General features: G+C 43.3%; 18 protein-coding genes across 18 annotated transcripts; 7 read left to right on the top strand and 11 right to left on the bottom strand.

Annotated features, from left to right (window-relative positions):
* Positions 1–196: 196 nt before the first annotated feature.
* On the bottom strand, positions 197–608 carry LOC139352363 (histone H3). Its single transcript, XM_070994467.1, has one exon. It carries the CDS (start codon positions 606–608, stop codon positions 198–200), a length of 411 nt encoding a protein of 136 aa, XP_070850568.1. The 3' UTR covers position 197.
* Positions 609–901: 293 nt separating this feature from the next.
* On the top strand, positions 902–1,213 carry LOC139352362 (histone H4). Its single transcript, XM_070994466.1, has one exon. The coding sequence runs from the start codon at positions 902–904 to the stop codon at positions 1,211–1,213; it is 312 nt and encodes a 103-aa protein (XP_070850567.1).
* Positions 1,214–1,638: 425 nt separating this feature from the next.
* On the bottom strand, positions 1,639–2,075 carry LOC139352361 (histone H2A). The gene has a single exon (XM_070994465.1). It carries the CDS (start codon positions 2,073–2,075, stop codon positions 1,701–1,703), a length of 375 nt encoding a protein of 124 aa, XP_070850566.1. The 3' UTR covers positions 1,639–1,700.
* Positions 2,076–2,241: 166 nt separating this feature from the next.
* Positions 2,242–2,705, top strand: LOC139352360 (histone H2B). The gene has a single exon (XM_070994464.1). The coding sequence runs from the start codon at positions 2,302–2,304 to the stop codon at positions 2,671–2,673; it is 372 nt and encodes a 123-aa protein (XP_070850565.1). The 5' UTR covers positions 2,242–2,301; the 3' UTR covers positions 2,674–2,705.
* Positions 2,706–3,081: 376 nt separating this feature from the next.
* LOC139352359 (histone H1-like) lies at positions 3,082–3,909 on the bottom strand. Its single transcript, XM_070994463.1, has one exon. It carries the CDS (start codon positions 3,907–3,909, stop codon positions 3,157–3,159), a length of 753 nt encoding a protein of 250 aa, XP_070850564.1. The 3' UTR covers positions 3,082–3,156.
* A 1,461-nt stretch (positions 3,910–5,370) lies between these two features.
* On the bottom strand, positions 5,371–5,782 carry LOC139352358 (histone H3). The gene has a single exon (XM_070994462.1). It carries the CDS (start codon positions 5,780–5,782, stop codon positions 5,372–5,374), a length of 411 nt encoding a protein of 136 aa, XP_070850563.1. The 3' UTR covers position 5,371.
* Positions 5,783–6,075: 293 nt separating this feature from the next.
* Positions 6,076–6,387, top strand: LOC139352357 (histone H4). The gene has a single exon (XM_070994461.1). The coding sequence runs from the start codon at positions 6,076–6,078 to the stop codon at positions 6,385–6,387; it is 312 nt and encodes a 103-aa protein (XP_070850562.1).
* A 454-nt stretch (positions 6,388–6,841) lies between these two features.
* Positions 6,842–7,249, bottom strand: LOC139352356 (histone H2A). The gene has a single exon (XM_070994460.1). It carries the CDS (start codon positions 7,247–7,249, stop codon positions 6,875–6,877), a length of 375 nt encoding a protein of 124 aa, XP_070850561.1. The 3' UTR covers positions 6,842–6,874.
* A 663-nt stretch (positions 7,250–7,912) lies between these two features.
* On the bottom strand, positions 7,913–8,740 carry LOC139352220 (histone H1-like). The gene has a single exon (XM_070994305.1). It carries the CDS (start codon positions 8,738–8,740, stop codon positions 7,988–7,990), a length of 753 nt encoding a protein of 250 aa, XP_070850406.1. The 3' UTR covers positions 7,913–7,987.
* A 1,461-nt stretch (positions 8,741–10,201) lies between these two features.
* On the bottom strand, positions 10,202–10,613 carry LOC139352355 (histone H3). The gene has a single exon (XM_070994458.1). The coding sequence runs from the start codon at positions 10,611–10,613 to the stop codon at positions 10,203–10,205; it is 411 nt and encodes a 136-aa protein (XP_070850559.1). The 3' UTR covers position 10,202.
* A 293-nt stretch (positions 10,614–10,906) lies between these two features.
* Positions 10,907–11,218, top strand: LOC139352354 (histone H4). Its single transcript, XM_070994457.1, has one exon. The coding sequence runs from the start codon at positions 10,907–10,909 to the stop codon at positions 11,216–11,218; it is 312 nt and encodes a 103-aa protein (XP_070850558.1).
* A 425-nt stretch (positions 11,219–11,643) lies between these two features.
* LOC139352353 (histone H2A-like) lies at positions 11,644–11,994 on the bottom strand. Its single transcript, XM_070994456.1, has one exon. It carries the CDS (start codon positions 11,916–11,918, stop codon positions 11,706–11,708), a length of 213 nt encoding a protein of 70 aa, XP_070850557.1. The 5' UTR covers positions 11,919–11,994; the 3' UTR covers positions 11,644–11,705.
* Positions 11,995–12,284: 290 nt separating this feature from the next.
* On the top strand, positions 12,285–12,656 carry LOC139352219 (histone H2B-like). Its single transcript, XM_070994304.1, has one exon. The coding sequence runs from the start codon at positions 12,285–12,287 to the stop codon at positions 12,654–12,656; it is 372 nt and encodes a 123-aa protein (XP_070850405.1).
* Positions 12,657–13,064: 408 nt separating this feature from the next.
* Positions 13,065–13,892, bottom strand: LOC139352218 (histone H1-like). The gene has a single exon (XM_070994303.1). It carries the CDS (start codon positions 13,890–13,892, stop codon positions 13,140–13,142), a length of 753 nt encoding a protein of 250 aa, XP_070850404.1. The 3' UTR covers positions 13,065–13,139.
* Positions 13,893–15,353: 1,461 nt separating this feature from the next.
* Positions 15,354–15,765, bottom strand: LOC139352352 (histone H3). The gene has a single exon (XM_070994455.1). It carries the CDS (start codon positions 15,763–15,765, stop codon positions 15,355–15,357), a length of 411 nt encoding a protein of 136 aa, XP_070850556.1. The 3' UTR covers position 15,354.
* A 282-nt stretch (positions 15,766–16,047) lies between these two features.
* Positions 16,048–16,359, top strand: LOC139352351 (histone H4). The gene has a single exon (XM_070994454.1). It carries the CDS (start codon positions 16,048–16,050, stop codon positions 16,357–16,359), a length of 312 nt encoding a protein of 103 aa, XP_070850555.1.
* Positions 16,360–16,813: 454 nt separating this feature from the next.
* On the bottom strand, positions 16,814–17,237 carry LOC139352350 (histone H2A). The gene has a single exon (XM_070994453.1). The coding sequence runs from the start codon at positions 17,219–17,221 to the stop codon at positions 16,847–16,849; it is 375 nt and encodes a 124-aa protein (XP_070850554.1). The 5' UTR covers positions 17,222–17,237; the 3' UTR covers positions 16,814–16,846.
* Positions 17,238–17,387: 150 nt separating this feature from the next.
* Positions 17,388–17,851, top strand: LOC139352349 (histone H2B). The gene has a single exon (XM_070994452.1). It carries the CDS (start codon positions 17,448–17,450, stop codon positions 17,817–17,819), a length of 372 nt encoding a protein of 123 aa, XP_070850553.1. The 5' UTR covers positions 17,388–17,447; the 3' UTR covers positions 17,820–17,851.
* The last annotated feature ends 337 nt before the right edge of the window (positions 17,852–18,188 follow it).

Here is an 18,188-nt window from a genome sequence, read left to right as displayed (position 1 = left end):
GACTATTTATTAATTTTATCAAATCACTAAAAGTTACAAACAATTAATAATTTCACTTACGAAGGAACGGGACGAAAAGTTAATTTCTTTATTTTAAGGTTGAAGCCTGCAGATAAAAATTAGTATCTCATTGATTGAAATTTGTGGTCCTGAAAAGGACCGATTTGTACAAAGTATGTTAGCGCATTGGCAGCCACTTAAGCACGCTCGCCGCGAATGCGACGGGCCAACTGGATGTCTTTGGGCATGATGGTGACACGCTTGGCATGAATGGCGCACAAGTTGGTATCTTCAAAGAGGCCAACCAGATAGGCCTCGCTAGCTTCCTGCAGAGCCATCACCGCCGAGCTCTGGAATCGCAGGTCAGTCTTGAAGTCCTGAGCGATTTCACGCACCAGACGCTGGAAAGGCAGCTTGCGGATCAGGAGCTCGGTACTCTTCTGGTATCGACGGATCTCACGCAGGGCAACCGTTCCAGGGCGATACCGATGGGGCTTCTTCACGCCTCCGGTGGCTGGGGCGCTCTTGCGAGCGGCCTTAGTAGCCAGTTGTTTGCGTGGCGCCTTGCCACCAGTCGATTTCCGAGCGGTTTGCTTGGTACGGGCCATTTTCGAGTTCACTGCTGTTCACGTTCACTTCACGTTTCAAAACACAATAAACGTTAGCTGCATTTGCAACCTACTTATATAGCAAAACGAGGAGGATTGAAAAGAGAGGGAAGAAGAGGGCATCTCATTTGTCGAACAGAGAGCGGAGAGCGAAGAGCGGGACGCACATATCGTTCGGACTCGCTCGTGTTTCTGGGGTTTTAGGTATAAATAAGAGTTCGTCGAAAATAAGGAATTAGTTCTTCAGTGACTTTCGTTTCGTGCAGTGTGTTAACAGTAGAAAATAGTGAGTTATGACTGGTCGCGGTAAAGGAGGAAAAGGCTTGGGAAAAGGAGGCGCCAAGCGTCATCGCAAAGTGCTGCGGGATAACATTCAGGGTATCACTAAGCCAGCAATCCGCCGTTTGGCTCGTCGCGGCGGTGTAAAGCGCATCTCGGGACTCATTTACGAGGAAACACGTGGCGTCCTGAAGGTGTTCTTGGAGAACGTTATCCGCGATGCCGTCACCTACACCGAACACGCCAAGAGGAAGACTGTCACAGCCATGGATGTTGTGTACGCCTTGAAGAGGCAAGGCCGCACCCTATACGGCTTCGGCGGTTAAAAAACTAGTACAGCTTGTACTTCATTCAGCAATCGGTCCTTTTCAGGACCACCATTCAAATTTTCGAAGGAGAAAAAATTCAAATAATTTTTTGATTCATTGGCCTACTGACCGGGAACTCGAAAGTTGATACTGCATATACATATTGCATTAAACCAAAATGAAATTTCAAATGGGAGGTTCAGGTTAGTGTTTTGTAGAAGCTGTACCGCTTGCAGATACAGCATTAAAGGAAATGCGTCTTTTTGGCGACGAACTTCTTAGAATATTCCAGATCTTATATCTGACCAAGTGCTATAGGACCAACGCATATACAAAACCTACTTCTGTTTCCCAATCGATATTTCAACGTATTTTCTTGTTTTAATAATATGATATACGTATTGGAAAATCTTTACTTCTTTGGTAAAAACTTGGTCGTCCTGAAAAGGACGGTTGGGTTTGTTTTTTATGTACAAGTATGTAATTGGCTCCGCATTTAAAACGTTTAAGCCTTCTTCTCGGTCTTCTTGGGCAACAGAACAGCCTGGATGTTGGGCAACACTCCACCCTGGGCAATGGTGACGCCGGAGAGCAGTTTGTTCAACTCCTCGTCGTTGCGGATGGCCAGCTGCAGATGACGAGGAATAATCCTAGTCTTCTTGTTGTCACGAGCAGCATTGCCAGCCAATTCGAGAACCTCAGCGGCCAGATATTCCATCACAGCAGCCAGGTAAACTGGAGCGCCGGCCCCAACTCGCTCGGCATAGTTGCCCTTGCGGAGCAAACGGTGAATACGGCCCACTGGGAACTGAAGACCGGCACGGTTAGAGCGGGACTTTGCCTTTCCCTTCACTTTGCCACCTTTTCCACGACCAGACATTTTTCTTTACGAGTATTTCACTTAGTTCACTTTACACACTGAAAACGAATGCTCGACGAGCCCCGGGTAGCCACATATTTATACTTTTGCGTCTGCCTGCGCGTTCATTTAGGGGTGGGTGCCTTAGACCTGAAAACATTGCTCGAAAAAAAGTATAAAGATGAACGCGCTTGGGCACCATTATGATCAGTGAGTTGTGTTTGTGAAATCATAAGTGAAGTGAATAATGCCGCCGAAAACTAGTGGAAAGGCAGCCAAGAAGGCTGGCAAAGCCCAGAAGAACATCACCAAGACCGATAAGAAGAAGAAGCGCAAGAGGAAGGAGAGCTACGCCATCTACATTTACAAGGTCCTGAAGCAGGTCCACCCTGACACCGGTATTTCGTCGAAGGCGATGAGCATCATGAACAGCTTTGTGAATGATATCTTCGAGCGCATTGCTGCAGAGGCGTCTCGTCTGGCTCACTACAACAAGCGCTCGACCATAACCAGTCGGGAGATCCAAACGGCTGTTCGCCTGCTCCTGCCCGGAGAGTTGGCCAAGCACGCCGTCAGTGAGGGAACCAAGGCTGTCACCAAGTACACCAGCTCCAAGTAATTTACTCTTGCTGCGTATGGGGAGAAAGATCCAAAACGGCCCTTTTCAGGGCCACAACACATTTTACCAAAGGAACTTTATTTTCAATATACCATTTGCCAATCAAATTCGTGATATAAGTTCAATTTGAGTTTTTTTTTTCTAAAGAACTTATTCTGGAGCTTTATAGTATAGTTATTAAATCATGGTCATCTATTGATAACGAATTTCTGCAATGCTAGTCCACGAACATTCTGTGACTTGCATTTTAAGATTCTCTGGTACAGCTGCTAAAATCAATGCAGCCACACTTATGTGAAAAAAATGCTAACGGCCTAACAAGATAATTGGACAAGTGAAATGTACTAAGTTTTAAATTGAAAGTTCCTTTCTCTTGTTCACGAACGTTGTAGCCCTGAAAAGGGCTTATTTAAACTAATTTCAGATTTCGAAATCTAAAATAGCGATTGCGAGCAGGTACCAGGTACTGTACTTTTGCACAATTTACTTCTTGGCCGCCGTAGTTTTGGCTTTCGGCTTTTTAGCAGTAGCAGGAGCAGCTGCTTTCTTCACAGCCTTTTTAGGCTTAACAGACGCCGCTGGCTTGGCCTTTGGTGCTTTCGCCGCCTTTGCCTTCGCTGCGGTCGACTTGGCCTTCGCTGCTGCTGGCTTCGCCTTTACGGTTCCAGTTTTCTTGACATCCTTGGCCTTCGCCTTCTCGGTTTTCTTCTTCTCTGCGGTCTTTTTGGTGGCAACAGCCTTCTTAGCCTTGGGCTTCTTGTCGTCAGCTCCGGCGGCAGCTTTCTTGGCGGTGGATCCGGTCTTCTTGACGGCTACCTTCTTGCTTTTCACCTTCTTCTCAGCAGACGCAGGCTTCGGCTTCGGATCCTTCTTGGCGGAGGCCGACAGTTTAAATGAGCCAGACGCCCCCTTTCCCTTTGTTTGGATCAGCTTTCCATTTACCACGGCCGATTTCAAGTATTTCTTGATGAATGGAGCAAGCTTCTGGGCATCGCATTTATAGGTGGCAGTGATGTATTTCTTGATTGCCAAAAGCGATGAGCCGCCACGTTCCTTCAAATTCTTGATGGATGCGTCCACCATTTGTTGAGTTGGCGGATGCGATGGCGGGGCAGCAGCCTTTTTCACCTTTGGGGCAGCGGATCCAGATGCCTTTTTGGTGGCCACCTTCTTCTCAACTGGCGCTGACGGGGCAGCCACTGGGGAAGCGGCCGTTGCAACTGCAGATTCAGACATTTTTCTTCACTAAAATACACTTTTTCGTATAGAAAATGGCCCGCGCGCTTATTGCCAACCTCCTTCGTTCGGATGAGAATCGAGGAGGAGAGCACTTTAACTGTGCGTCTGGCATCAGGCATTTGCTCTGCTAATGTTTGTTTGAAGTGCAGACATATTTTCTTGTTTTTAGTGCTTAAGATCCTAAAATGAAATAATCATTTTATTGTTTTACATTCTTAAATAATCTATTAAGTAGGTAATGTTTTCAAAACGTTAGTATCTGGTTTTTGCAACCTTTTATTGCCGAATCAACTTCAACATAGACATTCGTAACATGAGCAATTTTTTTAAAAACCCATTTTAAAATATGATTTCTTAGAAATATTTTGTAACTTGCTAATGAAAAAATAAATTTGAACCTTTTACTTAAATAAGTACTACAATTAAATTTACTTATCTTTAGTTTAGGTATTTTAATTCATGTTCCAAGTTGTCCCTTGGCTATGTACAAAGTTGGCTATCAGACTACTTTCGGCAATCGATTTCTGACTGTTAAAAATATAAATAATTTAAAATATTGTATTTATATGATGTTTTCTTAGATATATCATGTCTTTGCTTAAGACAATCCAGCTTTGGATGCATGTTTATAAACAGTTTTTACAAATTTTGCTAATTTGTGTTTCATATATGAATCCCATTGAGGCCGCACTCGAGTTAATATTTAAGAAAAAAATGTAAAAAGTATACTTAATAATATTTTTCTTGTTTTTTATAAAACATTATGCATTCATTAACGCATATGATTTATTTTCAGATAGCGTTTAAAAGTTTTTCGATTTTTTGTTGGTGCTTAAATGTCTAATGTTGATCGTGGTAGTCCCACAAAACCCTCTCGTTCTAAAAACATGCCGACATTAGTAATGAAATTTTTTCAAAAACGTGATAAAATTAAAAGTACAACAGTCAAATTGAATCTATTCTATTAAATAAATCTGATATTACAAAATACGATATATAATTTCTGGAATATATATACCTATTAACAGTTTATTTTGTGACCCATATATATAAATATCGTGGAGGTTGCACTTAGCATTAAAAAGACAATGTAAAAAATTTATTTTTTATTCTGTTTTTGTTTTATTAAGCAAATAGATTCATTAGCCTAGCTAATTTTTGTTTAGTTTTTGTCTGATGCTTGAAAGTCTTGACCATCCTTGCCGCATAGCAGCTCCATCACATTAAAAACCCCACCCAATCCTAATCGAACGACGAGTTCCGACTATTTATTAATTTTATCAAATCACTAAAAGTTACAAACAATTAATAATTTCACTTACGAAGGAACGGGACGAAAAGTTAATTTCTTTATTTTAAGGTTGAAGCCTGCAGATAAAAATTAGTATCTCATTGATTGAAATTTGTGGTCCTGAAAAGGACCGATTTGTACAAAGTATGTTAGCGCATTGGCAGCCACTTAAGCACGCTCGCCGCGAATGCGACGGGCCAACTGGATGTCTTTGGGCATGATGGTGACACGCTTGGCATGAATGGCGCACAAGTTGGTATCTTCAAAGAGGCCAACCAGATAGGCCTCGCTAGCTTCCTGCAGAGCCATCACCGCCGAGCTCTGGAATCGCAGGTCAGTCTTGAAGTCCTGAGCGATTTCACGCACCAGACGCTGGAAAGGCAGCTTGCGGATCAGGAGCTCGGTACTCTTCTGGTATCGACGGATCTCACGCAGGGCAACCGTTCCAGGGCGATACCGATGGGGCTTCTTCACGCCTCCGGTGGCTGGGGCGCTCTTGCGAGCGGCCTTAGTAGCCAGTTGTTTGCGTGGCGCCTTGCCACCAGTCGATTTCCGAGCGGTTTGCTTGGTACGGGCCATTTTCGAGTTCACTGCTGTTCACGTTCACTTCACGTTTCAAAACACAATAAACGTTAGCTGCATTTGCAACCTACTTATATAGCAAAACGAGGAGGATTGAAAAGAGAGGGAAGAAGAGGGCATCTCATTTGTCGAACAGAGAGCGGAGAGCGAAGAGCGGGACGCACATATCGTTCGGACTCGCTCGTGTTTCTGGGGTTTTAGGTATAAATAAGAGTTCGTCGAAAATAAGGAATTAGTTCTTCAGTGACTTTCGTTTCGTGCAGTGTGTTAACAGTAGAAAATAGTCAGTTATGACTGGTCGCGGTAAAGGAGGAAAAGGCTTGGGAAAAGGAGGCGCCAAGCGTCATCGCAAAGTGCTGCGGGATAACATTCAGGGTATCACTAAGCCAGCAATCCGCCGTTTGGCTCGTCGCGGCGGTGTAAAGCGCATCTCGGGACTCATTTACGAGGAAACACGTGGCGTCCTGAAGGTGTTCTTGGAGAACGTTATCCGCGATGCCGTCACCTACACCGAACACGCCAAGAGGAAGACTGTCACAGCCATGGATGTTGTGTACGCCTTGAAGAGGCAAGGCCGCACCCTATACGGCTTCGGCGGTTAAAAAACTAGTACAGCTTGTACTTCATTCAGCAATCGGTCCTTTTCAGGACCACCATTCAAATTTTCGAAGGAGAAAAAATTCAAATAATTTTTTGATTCATTGGCCTACTGACCGGGAACTCGAAAGTTGATACTGCATATACATATTGCATTAAACCAAAATGAAATTTCAAATGGGAGGTTCAGGTTAGTGTTTTGTAGAAGCTGTACCGCTTGCAGATACAGCATTAAAGGAAATGCGTCTTTTTGGCGACGAACTTCTTAGAATATTCCAGATCTTATATCTGACCAAGTGCTATAGGACCAACGCATATACAAAACCTACTTCTGTTTCCCAATCGATATTTCAACGTATTTTCTTGTTTTAATAATATGATATACGTATTGGAAAATCTTTACTTCTTTGGTAAAAACTTGGTCGTCCTGAAAAGGACGGTTGGGTTTGTTTTTTATGTACAAGTATGTAATTGGCTCCGCATTTAAAACGTTTAAGCCTTCTTCTCGGTCTTCTTGGGCAACAGAACAGCCTGGATGTTGGGCAACACTCCACCCTGGGCAATGGTGACGCCGGAGAGCAGTTTGTTCAACTCCTCGTCGTTGCGGATGGCCAGCTGCAGATGACGAGGAATAATCCTAGTCTTCTTGTTGTCACGAGCAGCATTGCCAGCCAATTCGAGAACCTCAGCGGCCAGATATTCCATCACAGCAGCCAGGTAAACTGGAGCGCCGGCCCCAACTCGCTCGGCATAGTTGCCCTTGCGGAGCAAACGGTGAATACGGCCCACTGGGAACTGAAGACCGGCACGGTTAGAGCGGGACTTTGCCTTTCCCTTCACTTTGCCACCTTTTCCACGACCAGACATTTTTCTTTACGAGTATTTCACTTAGTTCACTTTACACACTGAAAACGAATGCTCGACGAGCCCCGGGTAGCCACATATTTATACTTTTGCGTCTGCCTGCCAGAGTCGTCTCGTCTGGCTCACTACAACAAGCGCTCGACCATAACCAGTCGGGAGATCCAAACGGCTGTTCGCCTGCTCCTGCCCGGAGAGTTGGCCAAGCACGCCGTCAGTGAGGGAACCAAGGCTGTCACCAAGTACACCAGCTCCAAGTAATTTACTCTTGCTGCGTATGGGGAGAAAGATCCAAAACGGCCCTTTTCAGGGCCACAACACATTTTACCAAAGGAACTTCATTTTCAATATACCATTTGCCAATCAAATTCGTGATATAAGTTCAATTTGAGTTTTTTTTTTCTAAAGAACTTATTCTGGAGCTTTATAGTATAGTTATTAAATCATGGTCATCTATTGATAACGAATTTCTGCAATGCTAGTCCACGAACATTCTGTGACTTGCATTTTAAGATTCTCTGGTACAACTGCTAAAATCAATGCAGCCACACTTATGTGAAAAAAATGCTAACGGCCTAACAAGATAATTGGACAAGTGAAATGTACTAAGTTTTAAATTGAAAGTTCCTTTCTCTTGTTCACGAACGTTGTAGCCCTGAAAAGGGCTTATTTAAACTAATTTCAGATTTCGAAATCTAAAATAGCGATTGCGAGCAGGTACCAGGTACTGTACTTTTGCACAATTTACTTCTTGGCCGCCGTAGTTTTGGCTTTCGGCTTTTTAGCAGTAGCAGGAGCAGCTGCTTTCTTCACAGCCTTTTTAGGCTTAACAGACGCCGCTGGCTTGGCCTTTGGTGCTTTCGCCGCCTTTGCCTTCGCTGCGGTCGACTTGGCCTTCGCTGCTGCTGGCTTCGCCTTTACGGTTCCAGTTTTCTTGGCATCCTTGGCCTTCGCCTTCTCGGTTTTCTTCTTCTCTGCGGTCTTTTTGGTGGCAACAGCCTTCTTAGCCTTGGGCTTCTTGTCGTCAGCTCCGGCGGCAGCTTTCTTGGCGGTGGATCCGGTCTTCTTGACGGCTACCTTCTTGCTTTTCACCTTCTTCTCAGCAGACGCAGGCTTCGGCTTCGGATCCTTCTTGGCGGAGGCCGACAGTTTAAATGAGCCAGACGCCCCCTTTCCCTTTGTTTGGATCAGCTTTCCATTTACCACGGCCGATTTCAAGTATTTCTTGATGAATGGAGCAAGCTTCTGGGCATCGCATTTATAGGTGGCAGTGATGTATTTCTTGATTGCCAAAAGCGATGAGCCGCCACGTTCCTTCAAATTCTTGATGGATGCGTCCACCATTTGTTGAGTTGGCGGATGCGATGGCGGGGCAGCAGCCTTTTTCACCTTTGGGGCAGCGGATACAGATGCCTTTTTGGTGGCCACCTTCTTCTCAACTGGCGCTGACGGGGCAGCCACTGGGGAAGCGGCCGTTGCAACTGCAGATTCAGACATTATTCTTCACTAAAATACACTTTTTCGTATAGAAAATGGCCCGCGCGCTTATTGCCAACCTCCTTCGTTCGGATGAGAATCGAGGAGGAGAGCACTTTAACTGTGCGTCTGGCATCAGGCATTTGCTCTGCTAATGTTTGTTTGAAGTGCAGACATATTTTCTTGTTTTTAGTGCTTAAGATCCTAAAATGTAATAATCATTTTATTGTTTTACATTCTTAAATAATCTATTAAGTAGGTAATGTTTTCAAAACGTTAGTATCTGGTTTTTGCAACCTTTTATTGCCGAACCAACTTCAACATAGACATTCGTAACATGAGCAATTTTTTTAAAAACCCATTTTAAAATATGATTTCTTAGAAATATTTTGTAACTTGCTAATGAAAAAATAAATTTGAACCTTTTACTTAAATAAGTACTACAATTAAATTTACTTATCTTTAGTTTAGGTATTTTAATTCATGTTCCAAGTTGTCCCTTGGCTATGTACAAAGTTGGCTATCAGACTACTTTCGGCAATCGATTTCTGACTGTTAAAAATATAAATAATTTAAAATATTGTATTTATATGATGTTTTCTTAGATATATCATGTCTTTGCTTAAGACAATCCAGCTTTGGATGCATGTTTATAAACAGTTTTTACAAATTTTGCTAATTTGTGTTTCATATATGAATCCCATTGAGGCCGCACTCGAGTTAATATTTAAGAAAAAAATGTAAAAAGTATACTTAATAATATTTTTCTTGTTTTTTATAAAACATTATGCATTCATTAACGCATATGATTTATTTTCAGATAGCGTTTAAAAGTTTTTCGATTTTTTGTTGGTGCTTAAATGTCTAATGTTGATCGTGGTAGTCCCACAAAACCCTCTCGTTCTAAAAACATGCCGACATTAGTAATGAAATTTTTTCAAAAACGTGATAAAATTAAAAGTACAACAGTCAAATTGAATCTATTCTATTAAATAAATCTGATATTACAAAATACGATATATAATTTCTGGAATATATATACCTATTAACAGTTTATTTTGTGACCCATATATATAAATATCGTGGAGGTTGCACTTAGCATTAAAAAGACAATGTAAAAAATTTATTTTTTATTCTGTTTTTGTTTTATTAAGCAAATAGATTCATTAGCCTAGCTAATTTTTGTTTAGTTTTTGTCTGATGCTTGAAAGTCTTGACCATCCTTGCCGCATAGCAGCTCCATCACATTAAAAACCCCACCCAATCCTAATCGAACGACGAGTTCCGACTATTTATTAATTTTATCAAATCACTAAAAGTTACAAACAATTAATAATTTCACTTACGAAGGAACGGGACGAAAAGTTAATTTCTTTATTTTAAGGTTGAAGCCTGCAGATAAAAATTAGTATCTCATTGATTGAAATTTGTGGTCCTGAAAAGGACCGATTTGTACAAAGTATGTTAGCGCATTGGCAGCCACTTAAGCACGCTCGCCGCGAATGCGACGGGCCAACTGGATGTCTTTGGGCATGATGGTGACACGCTTGGCATGAATGGCGCACAAGTTGGTATCTTCAAAGAGGCCAACCAGATAGGCCTCGCTAGCTTCCTGCAGAGCCATCACCGCCGAGCTCTGGAATCGCAGGTCAGTCTTGAAGTCCTGAGCGATTTCACGCACCAGACGCTGGAAAGGCAGCTTGCGGATCAGGAGCTCGGTACTCTTCTGGTATCGACGGATCTCACGCAGGGCAACCGTTCCAGGGCGATACCGATGGGGCTTCTTCACGCCTCCGGTGGCTGGGGCGCTCTTGCGAGCGGCCTTAGTAGCCAGTTGTTTGCGTGGCGCCTTGCCACCAGTCGATTTCCGAGCGGTTTGCTTGGTACGGGCCATTTTCGAGTTCACTGCTGTTCACGTTCACTTCACGTTTCAAAACACAATAAACGTTAGCTGCATTTGCAACCTACTTATATAGCAAAACGAGGAGGATTGAAAAGAGAGGGAAGAAGAGGGCATCTCATTTGTCGAACAGAGAGCGGAGAGCGAAGAGCGGGACGCACATATCGTTCGGACTCGCTCGTGTTTCTGGGGTTTTAGGTATAAATAAGAGTTCGTCGAAAATAAGGAATTAGTTCTTCAGTGACTTTCGTTTCGTGCAGTGTGTTAACAGTAGAAAATAGTGAGTTATGACTGGTCGCGGTAAAGGAGGAAAAGGCTTGGGAAAAGGAGGCGCCAAGCGTCATCGCAAAGTGCTGCGGGATAACATTCAGGGTATCACTAAGCCAGCAATCCGCCGTTTGGCTCGTCGCGGCGGTGTAAAGCGCATCTCGGGACTCATTTACGAGGAAACACGTGGCGTCCTGAAGGTGTTCTTGGAGAACGTTATCCGCGATGCCGTCACCTACACCGAACACGCCAAGAGGAAGACTGTCACAGCCATGGATGTTGTGTACGCCTTGAAGAGGCAAGGCCGCACCCTATACGGCTTCGGCGGTTAAAAAACTAGTACAGCTTGTACTTCATTCAGCAATCGGTCCTTTTCAGGACCACCATTCAAATTTTCGAAGGAGAAAAAATTCAAATAATTTTTTGATTCATTGGCCTACTGACCGGGAACTCGAAAGTTGATACTGCATATACATATTGCATTAAACCAAAATGAAATTTCAAATGGGAGGTTCAGGTTAGTGTTTTGTAGAAGCTGTACTGCTTGCAGATACAGCATTAAAGGAAATGCGTCTTTTTGGCGACGAACTTCTTAGAATATTCCAGATCTTATATCTGACCAAGTGCTATAGGACCAACGCATATACAAAACCTACTTCTGTTTCCCAATCGATATTTCAACGTATTTTCTTGTTTTAATAATATGATATACGTATTGGAAAATCTTTACTTCTTTGGTAAAAACTTGGTCGTCCTGAAAAGGACGGTTGGGTTTGTTTTTTATGTACAAGTATGTAATTGGCTCCGCATTTAAAACGTTTAAGCCTTCTTCTCGGTCTTCTTGGGCAACAGAACAGCCTGGATGTTGGGCAACACTCCACCCTGGGCAATGGTGACGCCGGAGAGCAGTTTGTTCAACTCCTCGTCGTTGCGGATGGCCAGCTGCAGATGACGAGGAATAATCCTAGTCTTCTTGTTGTCACGAGCAGCATTGCCAGCCAATTCGAGATCCTCAGCGGCCAGATATTCCATCACAGCAGCCAGGTAAACTGGAGCGCCGGCCCCAACTCGCTCGGCATAGTTGCCCTTGCGGAGCAAACGGTGAATACGGCACGGTTAGAGCGGGACTTTGCCTTTCCCTTCACTTTGCCACCTTTTCCACGACCAGACATTTTTCTTTACGAGTATTTCACTTAGTTCACTTTACACACTGAAAACGAATGCTCGACGAGCACCGGGTAGCCACATATTTATACTTTTGCGTCTGCCTGCGCGTTCATTTAGGGGTGGGTGCCTTAGACCTGAAAACATTGCTCGAAAAAAAGTATAAAGATGAACGCGCTTGGGCACCATTATGATCAGTGAGTTGTGTTTGTGAAATCATATGTGAAGTGAATAATGCCGCCGAAAACTAGTGGAAAGGCAGCCAAGAAGGCTGGCAAAGCCCAGAAGAACATCACCAAGACCGATAAGAAGAAGAAGCGCAAGAGGAAGGAGAGCTACGCCATCTACATTTACAAGGTCCTGAAGCAGGTCCACCCTGACACCGGTATTTCGTCGAGGGCGATGAGCATCATGAACAGCTTTGTGAATGATATCTTCGAGCGCATTGCTGCAGAGGCGTCTCGTCTGGCTCACTACAACAAGCGCTCGACCATAACCAGTCGGGAGATCCAAACGGCTGTTCGCCTGCTCCTGCCCGGAGAGTTGGCCAAGCACGCCGTCAGTGAGGGAACCAAGGCTGTCACCAAGTACACCAGCTCCAAGTAATTTACTCTTGCTGCGTATGGGGAGAAAGATCCAAAACGGCCCTTTTCAGGGCCACAACACATTTTACCAAAGGAACTTCATTTTCAATATACCATTTGCCAATCAAATTCGTGATATAAGTTCAATTTGAGTTTTTTTTTTCTAAAGAACTTATTCTGGAGCTTTATAGTATAGTTATTAAATCATGGTCATCTATTGATAACGAATTTCTGCAATGCTAGTCCACGAACATTCTGTGACTTGCATTTTAAGATTCTCTGGTACAGCTGCTAAAATCAATGCAGCCACACTTATGTGAAAAAAATGCTAACGGCCTAACAAGATAATTGGACAAGTGAAATGTACTAAGTTTTAAATTGAAAGTTCCTTTCTCTTGTTCACGAACGTTGTAGCCCTGAAAAGGGCTTATTTAAACTAATTTCAGATTTCGAAATCTAAAATAGCGATTGCGAGCAGGTACCAGGTACTGTACTTTTGCACAATTTACTTCTTGGCCGCCGTAGTTTTGGCTTTCGGCTTTTTAGCAAAAGCAGGAGCAGCTGCTTTCTTCACAGCCTTTTTAGGCTTAACAGACGCCGCTGGCTTGGCCTTTGGTGCTTTCGCCGCCTTTGCCTTCGCTGAGGTCGACTTGGCCTTCGCTGCTGCTGGCTTCGCCTTTACGGTTCCAGTTTTCTTGACATCCTTGGCCTTCGCCTTCTCGGTTTTCTTCTTCTCTGCGGTCTTTTTGGTGGCAACAGCCTTCTTAGCCTTGGGCTTCTTGTCGTCAGCTCCGGCGGCAGCTTTCTTGGCGGTGGATCCGGTCTTCTTGACGGCTACCTTCTTGCTTTTCACCTTCTTCTCAGCAGACGCAGGCTTCGGCTTCGGATCCTTCTTGGCGGAGGCCGACAGTTTAAATGAGCCAGACGCCCCCTTTCCCTTTGTTTGGATCAGCTTTCCATTTACCACGGCCGATTTCAAGTATTTCTTGATGAATGGAGCAAGCTTCTGGGCATCGCATTTATAGGTGGCAGTGATGTATTTCTTGATTGCCAAAAGCGATGAGCCGCCACGTTCCTTCAAATTCTTGATGGATGCGTCCACCATTTGTTGAGTTGGCGGATGCGATGGCGGGGCAGCAGCCTTTTTCACCTTTGGGGCAGCGGATCCAGATGCCTTTTTGGTGGCCACCTTCTTCTCAACTGGCGCTGACGGGGCAGCCACTGGGGAAGCGGCCGTTGCAACTGCAGATTCAGACATTTTTCTTCACTAAAATACACTTTTTCGTATAGAAAATGGCCCGCGCGCTTATTGCCAACCTCCTTCGTTCGGATGAGAATCGAGGAGGAGAGCACTTTAACTGTGCGTCTGGCATCAGGCATTTGCTCTGCTAATGTTTGTTTGAAGTGCAGACATATTTTCTTGTTTTTAGTGCTTAAGATCCTAAAATGTAATAATCATTTTATTGTTTTACATTCTTAAATAATCTATTAAGTAGGTAATGTTTTCAAAACGTTAGTATCTGGTTTTTGCAACCTTTTATTGCCGAATCAACTTCAACATAGACATTCGTAACATGAGCAATTTTTTTAAAAACCCATTTTAAAATATGATTTCTTAGAAATATTTTGTAACTTGCTAATGAAAAAATAAATTTGAACCTTTTACTTAAATAAGTACTACAATTAAATATACTTATCTTTAGTTTAGGTATTTTAATTCATGTTCCAAGTTGTCCCTTGGCTATGTACAAAGTTGGCTATCAGACTACTTTCGGCAATCGATTTCTGACTGTTAAAAATATAAATAATTTAAAATATTGTATTTATATGATGTTTTCTTAGATATATCATGTCTTTGCTTAAGACAATCCAGCTTTGGATGCATGTTTATAAACAGTTTTTACAAATTTTGCTAATTTGTGTTTCATATATGAATCCCATTGAGGCCGCACTCGAGTTAATATTTAAGAAAAAAATGTAAAAAGTATGCTTAATAATATTTTTCTTGTTTTTTATAAAACATTATGCATTCATTAACGCATATGATTTATTTTCAGATAGCGTTTAAAAGTTTTTCGATTTTTTGTTGGTGCTTAAATGTCTAATGTTGATCGTGGTAGTCCCACAAAACCCTCTCGTTCTAAAAACATGCCGACATTAGTAATGAAATTTTTTCAAAAACGTGATAAAATTAAAAGTACAACAGTCAAATTGAATCTATTCTATTAAATAAATCTGATATTACAAAATACGATATATAATTTCTGGAATATATATACCTATTAACAGTTTATTTTGTGACCCATATATATAAATATCGTGGAGGTTGCACTTAGCATTAAAAAGACAATGTAAAAAATTTATTTTTTATTCTGTTTTTGTTTTATTAAGCAAATAGATGCATTAGCCTAGCTAATTTTTGTTTAGTTTTTGTCTGATGCTTGAAAGTCTTTACCATCCTTGCCGCATAGCAGCTCCATCACATTAAAAACCCCACCCAATCCTAATCGAACGACGAGTTCCGACTATTTATTAATTTTATCAAATCACTAAAAGTTACAAACAATTAATAATTTCACTTACGAAGGAACGGGACGAAAAGTTAATTTCTTTATTTTAAGGTTGAAGCCTGCAGATAAAAATTAGTATCTCATTGATTGAAATTTGTGGTCCTGAAAAGGACCGATTTGTACAAAGTATGTTAGCGCATTGGCAGCCACTTAAGCACGCTCGCCGCGAATGCGACGGGCCAACTGGATGTCTTTGGGCATGATGGTGACACGCTTGGCATGAATGGCGCACAAGTTGGTATCTTCAAAGAGGCCAACCAGATAGGCCTCGCTAGCTTCCTGCAGAGCCATCACCGCCGAGCTCTGGAATCGCAGGTCAGTCTTGAAGTCCTGAGCGATTTCACGCACCAGACGCTGGAAAGGCAGCTTGCGGATCAGGAGCTCGGTACTCTTCTGGTATCGACGGATCTCACGCAGGGCAACCGTTCCAGGGCGATACCGATGGGGCTTCTTCACGCCTCCGGTGGCTGGGGCGCTCTTGCGAGCGGCCTTAGTAGCCAGTTGTTTGCGTGGCGCCTTGCCACCAGTCGATTTCCGAGCGGTTTGCTTGGTACGGGCCATTTTCGAGTTCACTGCTGTTCACGTTCACTTCACGTTTCAAAACACAATAAACGTTAGCTGCATTTGCAACCTACTTATATAGCAAAACGAGGAGGATTGAAAAGAGGGGGAAGAAGAGGGCATCTCATTTGTCGAACAGAGAGCGGAGAGCGAAGAGCGGGACGCACATATCGTTCGGACTCTGGGGTTTTAGGTATAAATAAGAGTTCGTCGAAAATAAGGAATTAGTTCTTCAGTGACTTTCGTTTCGTGCAGTGTGTTAACAGTAGAAAATAGTGAGTTATGACTGGTCGCGGTAAAGGAGGAAAAGGCTTGGGAAAAGGAGGCGCCAAGCGTCATCGCAAAGTGCTGCGGGATAACATTCAGGGTATCACTAAGCCAGCAATCCGCCGTTTGGCTCGTCGCGGCGGTGTAAAGCGCATCTCGGGACTCATTTACGAGGAAACACGTGGCGTCCTGAAGGTGTTCTTGGAGAACGTTATCCGCGATGCCGTCACCTACACCGAACACGCCAAGAGGAAGACTGTCACAGCCATGGATGTTGTGTACGCCTTGAAGAGGCAAGGCCGCACCCTATACGGCTTCGGCGGTTAAAAAACTAGTACAGCTTGTACTTCATTCAGCAATCGGTCCTTTTCAGGACCACCATTCAAATTTTCGAAGGAGAAAAAATTCAAATAATTTTTTGATTCATTGGCCTACTGACCGGGAACTCGAAAGTTGATACTGCATATACATATTGCATTAAACCAAAATGAAATTTCAAATGGGAGGTTCAGGTTAGTGTTTTGTAGAAGCTGTACCGCTTGCAGATACAGCATTAAAGGAAATGCGTCTTTTTGGCGACGAACTTCTTAGAATATTCCAGATCTTATATCTGACCAAGTGCTATAGGACCAACGCATATACAAAACCTACTTCTGTTTCCCAATCGATATTTCAACGTATTTTCTTGTTTTAATAATATGATATACGTATTGGAAAATCTTTACTTCTTTGGTAAAAACTTGGTCGTCCTGAAAAGGACGGTTGGGTTTGTTTTTTATGTACAAGTATGTAATTGGCTCCGCATTTAAAACGTTTAAGCCTTCTTCTCGGTCTTCTTGGGCAACAGAACAGCCTGGATGTTGGGCAACACTCCACCCTGGGCAATGGTGACGCCGGAGAGCAGTTTGTTCAACTCCTCGTCGTTGCGGATGGCCAGCTGCAGATGACGAGGAATAATCCTAGTCTTCTTGTTGTCACGAGCAGCATTGCCAGCCAATTCGAGAACCTCAGCGGCCAGATATTCCATCACAGCAGCCAGGTAAACTGGAGCGCCGGCCCCAACTCGCTCGGCATAGTTGCCCTTGCGGAGCAAACGGTGAATACGGCCCACTGGGAACTGAAGACCGGCACGGTTAGAGCGGGACTTTGCCTTTCCCTTCACTTTGCCACCTTTTCCACGACCAGACATTTTTCTTTACGAGTATTTCACTTAGTTCACTTTACACACTGAAAACGAATGCTCGACGAGCCCCGGGTAGCCACATATTTATACTTTTGCGTCTGCCTGCGCGTTCATTTAGGGGTGGGTGCCTTAGACCTGAAAACATTGCTCGAAAAAAAGTATAAAGATGAACGCGCTTGGGCACCATTATGATCAGTGAGTTGTGTTTGTGAAATCATAAGTGAAGTGAATAATGCCGCCGAAAACTAGTGGAAAGGCAGCCAAGAAGGCTGGCAAAGCCCAGAAGAACATCACCAAGACCGATAAGAAGAAGAAGCGCAAGAGGAAGGAGAGCTACGCCATCTACATTTACAAGGTCCTGAAGCAGGTCCACCCTGACACCGGTATTTCGTCGAAGGCGATGAGCATCATGAACAGCTTTGTGAATGATATCTTCGAGCGCATTGCTGCAGAGGCGTCTCGTCTGGCTCACTACAACAAGCGCTCGACCATAACCAGTCGGGAGATCCAAACGGCTGTTCGCCTGCTCCTGCCCGGAGAGTTGGCCAAGCACGCCGTCAGTGAGGGAACCAAGGCTGTCACCAAGTACACCAGCTCCAAGTAATTTACTCTTGCTGCGTATGGGGAGAAAGATCCAAAACGGCCCTTTTCAGGGCCACAACACATTTTACCAAAGGAACTTTATTTTCAATATACCATTTGCCAATCAAATTCGTGATATAAGTTCAATTTGAGTTTTTTTTTTCTAAAGAACTTATTCTGGAGCTTTATAGTATAGTTATTAAATCATGGTCATCTATTGATAACGAATTTCTGCAATGCTAGTCCACGAACATTCTGTGACTTGCATTTTAAGATTCTCTGGTACAGCTGCTAAAATCAATGCAGCCACACTTATGTGAAAAAAATGCTAACGGCCTAACAAGATAATTGGACAAGTGAAATGTACTAAGTTTTAAATTGAAAGTTCCTT

The sequence above is a fragment of the Drosophila suzukii genome, chromosome 2L (genome assembly GCF_043229965.1).
Source record: "Drosophila suzukii chromosome 2L, CBGP_Dsuzu_IsoJpt1.0, whole genome shotgun sequence".
Classification (NCBI taxonomy): domain Eukaryota; kingdom Metazoa; phylum Arthropoda; class Insecta; order Diptera; family Drosophilidae; genus Drosophila; species Drosophila suzukii.
Note: the sequence above shows the minus strand (reverse complement) of the source record. Positions and strands in the feature narration are given on the sequence as shown.